General features: G+C 36.7%; 1 protein-coding gene across 1 annotated transcript in view; it reads left to right on the top strand.

Annotated features, from left to right (window-relative positions):
• The window catches only part of LOC126237515 (F-box/WD repeat-containing protein 10-like), a 679603-nt gene that overhangs the window by 223245 nt on the left and 442946 nt on the right, over positions 1-13412 (top strand). The window contains exon 6 of the mRNA XM_049947683.1: positions 9463-9630. Coding sequence (XP_049803640.1) covers positions 9463-9630 — 168 coding nt within the window. The remainder of the gene's footprint in view (positions 1-9462; positions 9631-13412) is intronic.

The raw sequence follows: 13412 nt of genomic DNA, 5'->3' as shown, positions 1-13412 counted from the left end.
TAATAATTTTATTGTCATTCAGCCATTAAAGCAATAGACAACGTCATATGCATACTAAAATACAATTAATAGTTTGAAAGAAACAACAGGTTTGTTGTTAACATTATAGTAGTATATTACGGTTGATAAATTCTCTAATATCATAGAATGGGTGGAGGACTAGCCAGTCATGAATTGTTTGTTTGAATAATTGTTCAGGTAATTCTTGAACAGATTGAGGAAGATTATTGAATAATTTGTACCCCATGATTTCGTAGCTGTTGAGTGACTTTGACAATCTGTGGTAAGGAATATAAAGGCACCTATTCCTTCTTTTATTGTGGCCATGCACATTTTCTCTTGTTTTTGTTTCTGGTAATTTCTTCTTCATATAAATTAGAACATAGTATATGTACAAGTTTATAACAGTCATGATTTTTTGTTCACATAACAATGGTTCACAGTGTACCTTATGTGCAGAACCAGTAATTATCCTAATAGCTATTTTTTTTGTAGTATTAATATGTCATGTATGCAGCTAGAGTTCCCCCACAAAATAATTCCATATGTTGTTATACCTTGAAAGAATGAAAAATAGGATGTTCTAACATATTTTTCAGGAACACAATCCATAAGTCGCCTTAACAGGTAAATAACTCTTGACAACTTACCACTAATATATTGTACATGTTGAACCAAGATAATTTATCATCTATGTATACCCCCAAAAATTTGACATAACTTGGATCATCTGACAGAAGCTTATCTCTAAGACCACAAACCATCTGCTGTGTTTTGTTTTCATTCAGCAGGAAGCCATTTATCTTGAACCAATAGGATGATTGGTCAATTGCCTTTGCTGCACAAGTTTTAAGGCTATTGAAATCATCATCACTAGCATGAAGAAATGTTGTATCATCTGCATACAACACAGTGGTGGACTTGATAAATGATTGCAGATCATTTATCATTATTAGGAACAAAAATGGGCCCAGTACAGATCCCTGCGGAACACCTACCTTGACTTGTTCTATACCCGACATTTCTTTCCCTACACAAACAACTTTCTTATGATTCTGAAGATAAGATTTTATTAATTTAAGGCTGTTATGTCTAATGCCATAGAATTCCAGTTTTTCTAGGAGTGGCTTATGCTTTACACAGTTGAAAGCTTTGCTTAGATCACAACATGTCAGTTGAGCATAGCTCTTATCCTCAAACACTTGATGTAAGTATTTGACTACAAAGTCTATAGCATCCACAGTAGACAAATTTTTCCTAAAACTATATTGGGATTCACTAATTATTCCTAATTTTTCAAAATAAATAGATAACTGTTGGTAAATTACACATTCCAGTATTTTAGAAAAAGCTGGGACTATGGAGATTGGTCTGTAACTGGAAGGTGAGTCTATATCTCCCTTTTTATATATTGGAACTACCCTAGCCACTTTGAGTTCTTCAGGAAAATATCCATCAGATATACATTTATTGATACAGAATGTTAAGGGGTACACAATATAGTCTATTAGTTTCTTTAGTATATTACAGGATATGTCATATATATCTACACTGTCTGAAGATTTCAACCATTTTACAATGCTTAGGTCAAGACTAGGTCAGACCTTGGAGAACATAAATGTGCCTGTGTCTGTTGGTGTTCTGCAAACATTTTTAAAAAGTAACTCTGATGAACTGATATCAGGTTTGATTATAGTATTTCCTACATCTTCAACAGATTTAATAAAGAAATCTTTGAATTTTTGGGGACTTATATTAATTTTTTGCTTCTTACATCTTTAGCAACACCTTTTATTAATTTCCATGCAGCTTTGCACTTATTTGTGGAATTACCAATGGTATTGAAATTATGTGCTTTTTTGGCTTCCACAATAGCTTTTTTATACTCATTCCTGTATTTTATATAGGCTAATCTGGCATGTTCTGTTTTCTGATTGCTACATATATTGTGCAACACCATAACTTGGTTTTTCATATTTGATAATCGTTTAGTGTACCATGGATTTTGTCTGTTTTTAGTCCTGTTTGTAAAGCCTTTGTCAGTTAATTTTCATTTCTTTATGGGGATGTTGTCATTAAATTGCTTCAGAAATGTTTTTAAAAATCTCTGAAATAATAGTTTCCCTGACAAATCAGTCTGTAACTTGTGTCACCATGACATTGGTTGAACCAGTATCTCTCAGCAAGGGACTTAAAGAGCTGAACAATTTTTTCATCTATGACAGGTCTGGTGATTATAACTTTTGGGACAGGCTTAGGAATATTGCTCTTGTCAATACAGAACCTACTTGTATAGTTTAAAGATACAGAGTCATGATCTGAAAATGGAAATGCTGTAACATCACAGGATTCTTCTGTAGTTTTAAAGTTGACAAAAATATTGTCAAGACACGCTTTATCTCTTGTGGGCCTGTTATTGATTGAGTACAAATTGCACTGTCTTAGAAGGTTTTTCAACTCAGTCACAGTACGTTTATGTGTTGTTATATCAAAATCTGCATTCAGATCTCCACCAATTACTAAGTCATAATGCAACAATCTGGTCCCTCTTAGTATATCTAACAGCATGTCCAATTTTTCTAGAAATACATTGATGATACCCTTAGGTGACCTGTAAAGGGATACTATTACCAACTTAAAACTGTCCATAACTACACCAGTGGCTTAAACTGGTGATTTTCTCATGTTCCAGATATTTTGTGTGCCATGGGAAACCTTGTTTCTTGTCAGACTAAATTGTTTCCAATTTATTCTTTTGGTACATAAAGAAACTTTATGCTGGGAATAGTATCATCATAGAATTTGAACAAATCAGTTGGAGTCAATATTTGGTTATCTGTGGGCCTCTCTGCTTACTAGCAAGTGTTGATAGTCTTATTTCTGTTCCCCCAATACCATCTTAAATTGATTTACCATGGCTTGTTCCAAAAAATTTCTATTCAGCAGTGATGCCAAGATCCTTTTCATGTAGACATAAATTGGGTTGAAATTCTTGTGCTGAATAGCTGAACCATCACTAAAGTAATAAATGTTCATAATGTTTTTCAATTTTTGTCATTAAGTATGCTATTACCTTTATTTGAAAGGCATTGACAGCAATGATATCATGAAGGAGACACTTGCTGATCATACTCTAACATTCTTTGCCAACAAATGGATGTAATGTGGCGTGACTATTCCCCCAATGAAATCCGAGAACACCCTCTTGAACGACAAATGAATAATTCTCAGCAAGATCCATCAATATAATTTATTCATTTTCTACAAGATTTGTAGTTAGTTGCTTAAGGTATAAACTTTGGTGTTATGACACAAATTGATGGCTTCTTATGCCAGTAATTTTCAGAATCAGTGTCTCCATGAAATCTTCAACAGTTCTCTGCCGTTATGGGCCCATTGTTTGTGTTTCATTGTTTCTTCAGGGTCATACTCTTTAAAAGCATTTTCAAGAAAAGTCTCTAGTTGCATTTTTTCTGGACATTCTTCACAACAATGCAGCATACAATCTTTTTATTCCAAACTGCACATAGTTTTTTTCATCAAATCCTTGTAGTCATCTTGGATGGATGCTACTGAAGCTAATATTAATTTGATATTTTATGAACTGCACATACACATACTGAATATAATACAGAATCACCAACTGTAGTACACCATATTGGCCTGAGTGCACGTAAGTTTGAGAAGCTCAGTTGATTTCCATATTGCTTACAATAAGCAATGAATATTTCTTTCAGGTTACAAAAGAGCAGGTGTTTCTACTTGTGAATCTTTTCCCCATTTATTTCTACTGCAACACAATCCTCTTTCCTGGGACACAAACAAGAAAACTCATCACTTTCAGAAAAAGTGAGGACATTTTATTTTACTTCATCACTGAGTTTTTTTCCTTTTCGGTTTGCAGGTGTTGCCAAAATCTTATCTTCTATCTTTAGTTTCCTAGCCTTCTTCACCATTTTGGTTGAAACAGCAAATTCTTTAGACTTTTTTTTCAATAGTCCAGTTTTTTGAGGCCAGGGTCAAAATTCGAACTTTTGCTTGAAGTCTGTCCATATCTTTACTGTTTTGGCACTCTTCCATTTGTATTTGAGCAATATACACTTCGCTCACAACAGCAACTTTGGCAGTTACTTTAGTAATGCTGCCTTGGGCTTTCAGAACTTTATGCTATACACAGTTTCATATGAGATTATCTCGAAAAATATACATCGGGTAAAAATAGTGGGTAAGACAAGTTCGTAAGCTCAAACGGGGACATCAAATGATTATACACATGACCCTAAGCCCCTGCCCCCTTGGGTGGGGCAGGGGTCAATTTTTAAATTTTAAATGGAAACACCCATTTTTTATTGCAGATTCAGATTTTCCATAAAAAGTAATCAAGTTTTGACTGAAACATTTTTTAAAACCATTGACAGTGGTGCTGAAATTGTGGAAGAACTCCAATTTATTTAGAACGATCTGAGAAGGACGTATCAAATCGATACAAAATGTGTACCAATTCTTTCATTATGCCATTTTTTTACAAAATGTATCCTACCCGCAACAGTCTTTGATGGGGGAGGCAAAATGGTATTAAAATCTTGTTAGGGAACTCTTCACAATTGCATTACTCACCTGACTGTGGCGCTACCATGGCCAAACTGCGAACTAAGGCTCAGTATAAAGGTCAGTGCAATGCGATCAGACGTCACTTCACTTTCAGATTGTGAACGTAAACTTCAACTGACGAAAGTAAATTATTCTGTTGCGAAACATGGCTCACTGTCCTCGTACAGATATTGTTGATATGATGTTAATTTTAGGTGAATGCCATAACTATTACACTGCAGCTGTGCCATTGTATATGTATTGTTTCCCAAACAGATGACATAAAAGCAAAAACATTATTCGAAATTGCACTCAGCGAGCTCGAAATGAATACATGCACCATCCACCTCATAATTCCAAATACAGTGAAAATGACACTTGTACCCTTACCATTCCCACCTGTGTTCAACTGGATCCCTAAATGAGTAGTCGTGTGATTCAGAGACATACTGGAATGCCGAAATCAACTGTTTTGAGGATTTTGAAGGCACATAAATATCATGCGTATCATATCACACTGACACAGGCATTAATGACGAAAGATATGCAAATACGTGTGCATTTCTGCCAGTAGACCTTGAAATGATAAGAGGTGACAATGATTTTTTTAGATTCATTACGTTCACTGATGAAGCCACATTCAAAAACAATGGCGAATTAAATCATCATTATTGGTCTCCTGTCAATCCACACTGGCACATACCCATTGACAGTAAACACAAATGGTCATTAATGGTCTGGTGTGTAATTTTCAATGGTTACTTGATAGGACCATATTTTTTTTACTGAAATGTTACTGGGGAATCTTATCTACAACTACTCCATGATGATTTTTTGGGGCTTATGGAAGATGTTGATTTAGAAACTAGGCAATGAATGTGGTTCCAACAGAACAGAGCAACTCCCTATTATGCTAAAAATGTGCAGAACTTTTTAAATTTACGGTACCCTGGTCAGTGGATAGGACGTGGCGGACCAATTCAGTGGCCTCCATGTTCACCATACCTAACATCTCCTGATTTCTTCTTGTGGGGTTATTTAAAAAATATTGTTTATAAAAGACAGCCCACAACCCGAAAAGATACAGAGCAATGCATTCCAAGAGCGTGTGCAGCCATACCACGGGATGTGCTGCTCAAAACTGTGGACAACTTTTGCAGACGATTGTCGTTGTTCCTGGGTAATGCTAAAGGAAGGATACAGTACAATTTGTGCAAAAATATCTTAATTTGGCGTAATGAAGGAATTGGGGGTACATTTTTTATTGATTTGATGTGCCTTTCTCAGATAATTCTAAATAAACCGGAATTCTTCCCCAATTTTACTTTTTTCTCTATTTCAGCGCAATCTGTCAATGCTTTAAAAAATGTTTCAGACAAAACTTGATTGAGTTCACATGTAGTATCATTTGATGTCCCCCTTTGAGCTTATGAACTTGTCTTACCCACTATTTTTACCCAATGTATACTTTTCAAGATAATCTCATCCAAAACTTCAGATGGACCACCCTATATATCCCATTGAATCCCTTTTGCTAATCTGTTGAAGCTCTAATGGTGACTCTCCAAGTGATGATAATGAAGTATTAGCAGTAAAGCAAGCTTTAACAACATCCTTGTCTCCAGGGGATGATGATTCTTGCTTATTCTGGTGGGATGATTCTTTATGGGCCCCTTCATGTCTACATTTGGTGTACATTTTCTGACCAGGTATAAAAACTTTATTAGCCAGTAATTTCCACCTATTAGACACTGGTGTTAAAGATGTCTTGATTACATGTTTTTCTTTACCAAATGGGTTGCAGCAAGTCTTCTGCAGGAACTGAAATTTTGTCATCAAGAAGCATTATGGTGTGAACAAATTTGGGCATCTTTAGTAAAAGCAAGTCTAGACCTATATCATACAAGCTTCTTGTCCACTGGTGACATTTCCTTAACTGATTTTAGTTGACTTCTACCATAATATAATGGTGATGACTTACAACAATCAGGTCTATCTGATCCACTAAAGTAGCAGGATGCAAGTGTCTCTAGGTTCATTTTACACAGTAGTTTATTAACTTATAACAAGCAATTTTGAAAGCTCATGAATATCTTGGTTTGAAGCACAGCAGATTCAAACTTGTTTGTATATAAAATATACAGATCAGTGTATCAAAACACATTGTTTTAGTGCTTACTTTCAGCTACAACAATGATCATTGATTATTCAAACACTCAGTACTCAAAACTAAGATTGTACAATGTCAACACCAAACATCACACTGCACAGAAGACTGACACTGAGAAAACTGCCAATAATGAAAGCAACAGCTGAAAATCATGATTCAGCAATGTATCACAGCTACGAGGATAGAGCCTTAACAACTATTGGTACTTTGTAATGCTGATGGAAACTGAATGATAACGCAGATATGCACCACCATGAATTGTAGGGTTAAAAAGTTGTAAAGTGACGTAGCTTTCCGTAATGATCTTCTACAATTTATAATCTTAAGAGCATTATCTGTGGTTTTATTATATTTATATTCTATACTGTGAAATAATGTAAAATACTTATTATTAGCATAGTTACATTCCCCAAACCACAGGTGAATCTTATACTACTAAAAGACACTAAAATTACACATTTTTGATTTACAACTTCAAATTCTATTAATTTTTTGTATTTCTCGAAACCGTTTTCCTTTCTTTGGGAAGGTATTCTTACTCATCATTATGCAAGGTCCACAAATTAAACCATATAGCTTTGAAAGCTTAAAGCATGCTCTTTCCAGTTGTGGCAGGAAAAAGAGGATTGAACAAGACACACTTGAGATACTATCCAGCCCCCCCCCTCCCCCCCCCCCCACACAAAAAAAACCTAAAACTTGAATGTAGAAAATTTTGGCCAAATTAGCAGATGCATATCTTTGCATCTAGGCATCCAATATTAATTAAATTTGATCCACATACAGACATTATAGGTAGGAATAACCCTCTGAAGTTTTGGTGTGATTGGTTCGTATGAAAAGCATCAGTAGCGATTAAACCTTGGCTCTCAAAATAGCGCAATGAATTTTTTAGCCACTTTAGAGACTTGTGGCTGAAATCCCTAATTTTTGCCATCACATGATTCAGCATAGAAAGATGTCTATGTATTTTAAAACAACTGACCAAATGTTTGCTTGAACTTCTGAAAAAGCCTGGCAAACTTGGCACATTTGTACCTTTGTTTGTGATGTGAAAATGAGTAGCGTCTCTTTAAAAGCTCCTAAAAATTCAGCCACTAAAGATACTGGACTGAAATTTGGTATATAACCACCAAAAACCATATAAAACCTTCACACTAAATTTCATTAGATTTGGAGATGGTCGAGTGGGGACAATTTTTAATATTGGTCCCTTTGACATGGAATGACCCATTTCCCTTATCAGCTGGCAGTATCAACATACTCTTGTTGGCATGAAGACTCTTGATAGTTTGTAAATCGTCTTTCTTCAGGTTGCAGGTGCTCAGTGTAGTATCCAGGCTGTTTCAGTGCATATTTCTTCAGCTCTTTCACAAGGAAGGGTCTGAATGGCAGCTTCAAAAATTATCAGTGATGTCCTTCATAGGTATAGTTCTTGAGATGATAGCAAAGTTCCCTTGTTCTTGTAGGACAGACTATTCCTCTTCAATCAGTTGTCATTCAGTGAGGCAGACCACTGTGTGTGACATGTCTGCAATTGCCTTGTCAGTCTGCTTCTGGTATCCTACAGATTTTCTCTTCTGTTCCTCAGTGTGGTGCTCAAGTTCATTCTGCATGCTCCTGTGAGTAATTCTGTCAATCTTGTCCCAGTCATCACAAAGTGTTCTGCTATTTAGTTGTAGAAAATGTTCAGAAGTTCCTCATCTATTTTTGCCAAGTATCTGTGTGTTGCATGAATTCACTCACGGAGGAGAGCTCATTCTAATCTATCATACAGATGATGTGTCGGGCAGTGACGGATAGGTGCTTACATTTCAAGAACTTCAGGGTACCCCCTTCATCCCAGCCCTGTGACAGAAAGGCAAGAGAAGATATTGATTGTGCTTTCTTCTTCTGTTGTTGGTCAAGGTGTCAGTACAATCTGCAAATCTCTTCCCTGTAGAGGCTTAGTACAAAATTGATAAGGCTTTTATGGCCACTTGTTGACAAACTGCCTGTTGGCTTCTGTTTGGAGGTTCCTCAGCTGACATTTGTTTGATGATTTTTCTGACTTTTCACCAGCACGAGTGGCTGGTATTGTCAAAGTTTCACCCTCCATTGGTGATGGTGGACTGAAGCTGAACTCGCTACTGTGCCAGTTACACAAAATCTGCAGCTGCGAGCTCGGCTTCAGTCCACCACCGGCAATGGAGCGTGAAACTTTGACAGTGCCAGCCACTCGTGCTGGCAAAATGGCAGAAAAATAATGAAAGAAAACACTGGCTGAAGAACCCCTAGGCAGAAGCCAACAGGCAGTTCATTAGAAATTAATTATTCAAATAAAAGCTTTTCATATAACACATTTTTAAAATGGACTATAAAGCATAAAATAATTTCTCTTTGCTCCTCACAGACACCCATCGACATACGGTTAGTCCTGAAAATTTGTGCTCGTGAATTTTTTATAGCATTGGATTGTGAAATTAAAACAATAAATATGGGGTGCATGCAGTAGATAACTGATGTGTGAATAGTTCACTTAAATCACTAACAATTCTATTGTGCTGCAAACAAAATGAGCTGTTGTGTAAGTTTTCTCAACAACAGCTGCTCTCTCCATTCCTTACTATGCCCCATGTTTTTCATTTTAAATTTTGAATGTACCATCATAGATATATAGTACATAATATCATTCTATTGTAAATATTTTTTTAATCTTTCAGATACAGATGCTACCTGAAAATATCAACAGCAGAATATTTAGTTACTTGAGCAAAGATGCTATGAACATAGTGAAAAATGTTAACACCTATTGGACTTTTATGGTAAACGCTGTCACAAAGGAACAAGACATCATCAAAAAAGTTAATGAAAGGATTGCTAAATTGGAGGTAAGAGGAAGGTGTTTTTTTTAATAATATAATTAGGTGGTTTGGTACTCACTGCATAGAGGTGATGCTGAGTAGTACATGGGCACATTGAAAAGTAGACCATTGGATAAGCTACTGTACTGTATTTCATCAATCTAGATGCATAGGGTAGAGGAGAACTGTGTTTGAGGCATGGGAGAGAAACAGAAAGAGGGGGAAGGACTATAGAAATAAGTTGGGTGAAGGGGTGGACATAAGATGTCTGAGAGGCTGAAATGGAAGGGGGGAAGAATGAAAGGGATAGGGGCAAGTAGGGGCGGGGGCTGAAGAAGGTTGAGGCCAGCAAGGATATGTTGCAGGAAGAGTTCCCACTTGTGCGGTTCAGAAAAGCTGGTGTCAGTGGCAAGAATGCAGCTGGCACAGGCATCAAAGCAGTAAATTTAGTGGTCGAGGACATTGTGTTGTACTGCTTGCTCAGTGACTCAGTGGCCTAGCTGTCTCTTGGCCACAATTCACTGGTGTCCATTCATGCAGACAAACAGCTTGTTAATGGTCATACCAACATAGAATGGGGCAAAGTGGCTGCAGCTAAGCTGATAGATTACGTGGCTGTTTTCACAGGTGGCCCTGCCTTTGATGTGGTAGGAGATGTCTGTGACCAAACTGGAGTAGGTGGTAGTAAGAGAATGTGTGGGGCAGGTCTTGCATCCGAGTCTTTTACGGGACTGTAAGCCTTGGAGCAAAGGTTTGCGTATTGGGCTGTTATGAGGATGCACAAAGATACTGTATAGCTTGTGTAGGTGTAAGATACGGGAAGGAAATTTAGTATTATTTATATACCTCTCTACAAAGTGCCTCTACATGTCACACCTGGTATGGTATGTTTGTGAGCTTAACAATTCTGTTTTCAGTTTCTCACTCCAATACTTAGCTTTAAATACATTTCTGAGTCCCAGATATGTCTCAGATTTGACAGCAAGCAGTGTATCTCAGTGAGCAGCGTCTCCTGCTTCTTTCTCTCGATTTATCCACTCGACCAATTGTCAAGGCCACACTGTTGTTTAATTCAATTTGTAGTGCTATACTATGGATGAAATGTAGGATGTGTAATAGCACAACCTAGATTTGAGTAAGTAGAGGCGGTACACCTTTAATACAGAAGCCATTAAGTAAGCTCACAGTCAGAGGTCATGTGCATGGTCTTCGTCGACCGTCAGCATCTTCTTTGTTGTCACAGAGTTCCTCCAGATTTCCTCCACCCCATACTGTAGTGCACTGTGAGGGAAGATGTGTGGAGTGTGGGGGCATTGAGAGAGTGGAGACGGTGAGGTCATCCTGGCACTGTGCAGATGCCGTGGGCATGTTGTTGCCAATTGTAGGGTCAAAAATTGGAGGTAATGTAAGCTGCTCGGCTTACAGGTGTTAGTCACGAAGGCATGTAGTGGCGGCAGCCAAAGACAGAGAGAGAGAGAGAGAGAGTGGGTGCGTGCATGGGTGTGCATGTGTAGCCGAAGATCAGAGGGGTAATGGCAATGTCACCATTGCAAGATGGTGCAGGTAGTGATGTAGTATGCAGAGGACGCAGGCATGGGACCGTGATGGTGAGTAGCAGTTGTAGCGGTTCCACCTGCTTTATTTTCTTCATTTGTTGTCCTTGGTGTCAACATACTGACTGAAATAAGGGGTTGTAATTTGGACATTGTATTCTGTAAGTAACATAGCCAACTGATGCACAGTTGTGTTTCACTGTCTTTTAATTTCACGTTTCACAACCCCCCATATACACATTTATATGGCCAGTGCACTGTTGTTTAACTTTCCATAAGCCTCATTAATAGTTTGCAGGCAAACATCCACATACTGCTACAGTAGTTTCCTGTTGAGCATCTACGAGCAGTAAAACCTAACCACAAAGTTCACAGTTCTCGGAGAATAAATGGGTAAGTATGGAACAGACACTGTCACTGTTTTTACATACGCCCTAATTGTTAAACACTTATTCCACAGTTTATTTGAAGCATTGTTGTTGTTCTAACCAGCATAGTTTACTCATCTGAAACTTGGCTGTGGACTGACTGTCTCCGACCAAAAATCAGGCCCTTATATATCTTCACAATAATAGGTGCTGAAACTACATGTTGTACGAATTTCATTTATAGAAATTACAATTAAAACTTAACTCATTTGATTAATTGAATACATTGAAAAATTGGTTCTTTTAAACAGTTTCTTCTACTGTAAGACTTAAGACAAATTATTTGTTTGAATCGTGAAAGTAACATGTATAGTTATGCAAACAATACTTTTGACAAAACTGTTAATTACTTTGGAATTAATTCAGTGATGGTTTTGCTGACATGTTTTCAAATATAACCAAATAGATACTTTAAGATTACTAGTATTTTGTCTTCCAAGTGTTTACAATTATTACAGAATTTGTATTTGTTTATATGTCAACAATACAATTTAAGTTACGAAAGAATTACTGATTTTACCCTATAATGAAAGACACTAATTAGTAATAGTCAAAATAAATTAGAAAATCAATTACATACATAAAACTAAGTTTTAAAACTGAGGAACAGCCTTTCTCTTTTATTAAAATGCAGATTATGATCACATATGATAATGGTAAATAGTTAAATGTAACAAAACGAATTTAAGGAGGCAATTGGTAAAACAAGAGGGGAATAAAAATTATCCCAGCTTGCTTCATCACAAAGTGGAAGGTGAGAGCAATCCTATTGGCATTATGTGGTATCTTAACTCTTTTCCAGATGGAGATAGAACCATCCGCAGTCTGAATGCTGCCCCTAGATCAGGAGGTCATTATTAATTGACTTGATATCAGGATCAAGTCAAAAGGAAATAAAGACATTAGCTGTTAGTGGGCAAGCCAGTATTGTAAAAAAATACCAAAAATGGAGGTGTATGTATATTTACCAAACCAAGTATCAGCTATAAAAGAAGGTGTGAAGCTGAATCATTTTGAAGCAGCAGCTGTGCAGTTGAATGAAATACAGGGAAAAGTCATAGTCACAACAATATACAGACCACCTACTGGTGATGCAAACATATTCTTTAACCAATTAGAAATATTGCTTAACACTCTGTTCACTGATAGAGCCACTGCAGTTGTGTGTGGTGACTTCAATATTAACATTATGAGTGAAAGTAGGCTAAAAGACCAGTTCCTAAATCTGTTATGTAGTTTCAACCTGCTTCCACACATACACACACCAACAAGAATAACAAATAATACAGTCAGTCTTATTGATAACATATTTTCAAATGTAGGACACACAGAAATTGAAGTAACAAATACTGATTTGGGATTATCAGACCACAATGTTCTTGTCCTCAAAATTCCTTCAAGGCCACTGAAAGAGGAAAAAACACACTTCATGTACAAAAGAAATTTTTCTACAGGAAACTGTGTAGAGTTCATAAATAAGCTAACTAATGACGCTTGGGCAGACGTACTATCCCTAACAAATACAAATGATGCATATAACACATTTTCTTCCATTTTCATGGGATATTTTGAAATGTGTTTTCCAAAAAAGCTGTCAAAAATCAGGTCACATGGCAATACAAAGCCAAGCTTTTGGATCACAGCTGGCATCAAAACTTCCTGTGGAACCCTAAAGAGACTAATTCTAAAATTAAAACATCCACAGACCCACAATTCATAGTATATGTCAGGAATTACAAGAGGGTATATAGAAAAGTAACTGCTAAAGCAAAATTCATGAGTAATGATAGTTTTATAAGACAGTCTGAAAACAAATCAAAAGCCATAT

Source organism: Schistocerca nitens, chromosome 2, assembly GCF_023898315.1.
Source record: "Schistocerca nitens isolate TAMUIC-IGC-003100 chromosome 2, iqSchNite1.1, whole genome shotgun sequence".
Taxonomy (NCBI): domain Eukaryota; kingdom Metazoa; phylum Arthropoda; class Insecta; order Orthoptera; family Acrididae; genus Schistocerca; species Schistocerca nitens.
The sequence above is the reverse complement of the archived record's forward strand: the minus strand, read 5'-3'. Positions and strand labels throughout refer to the sequence as shown.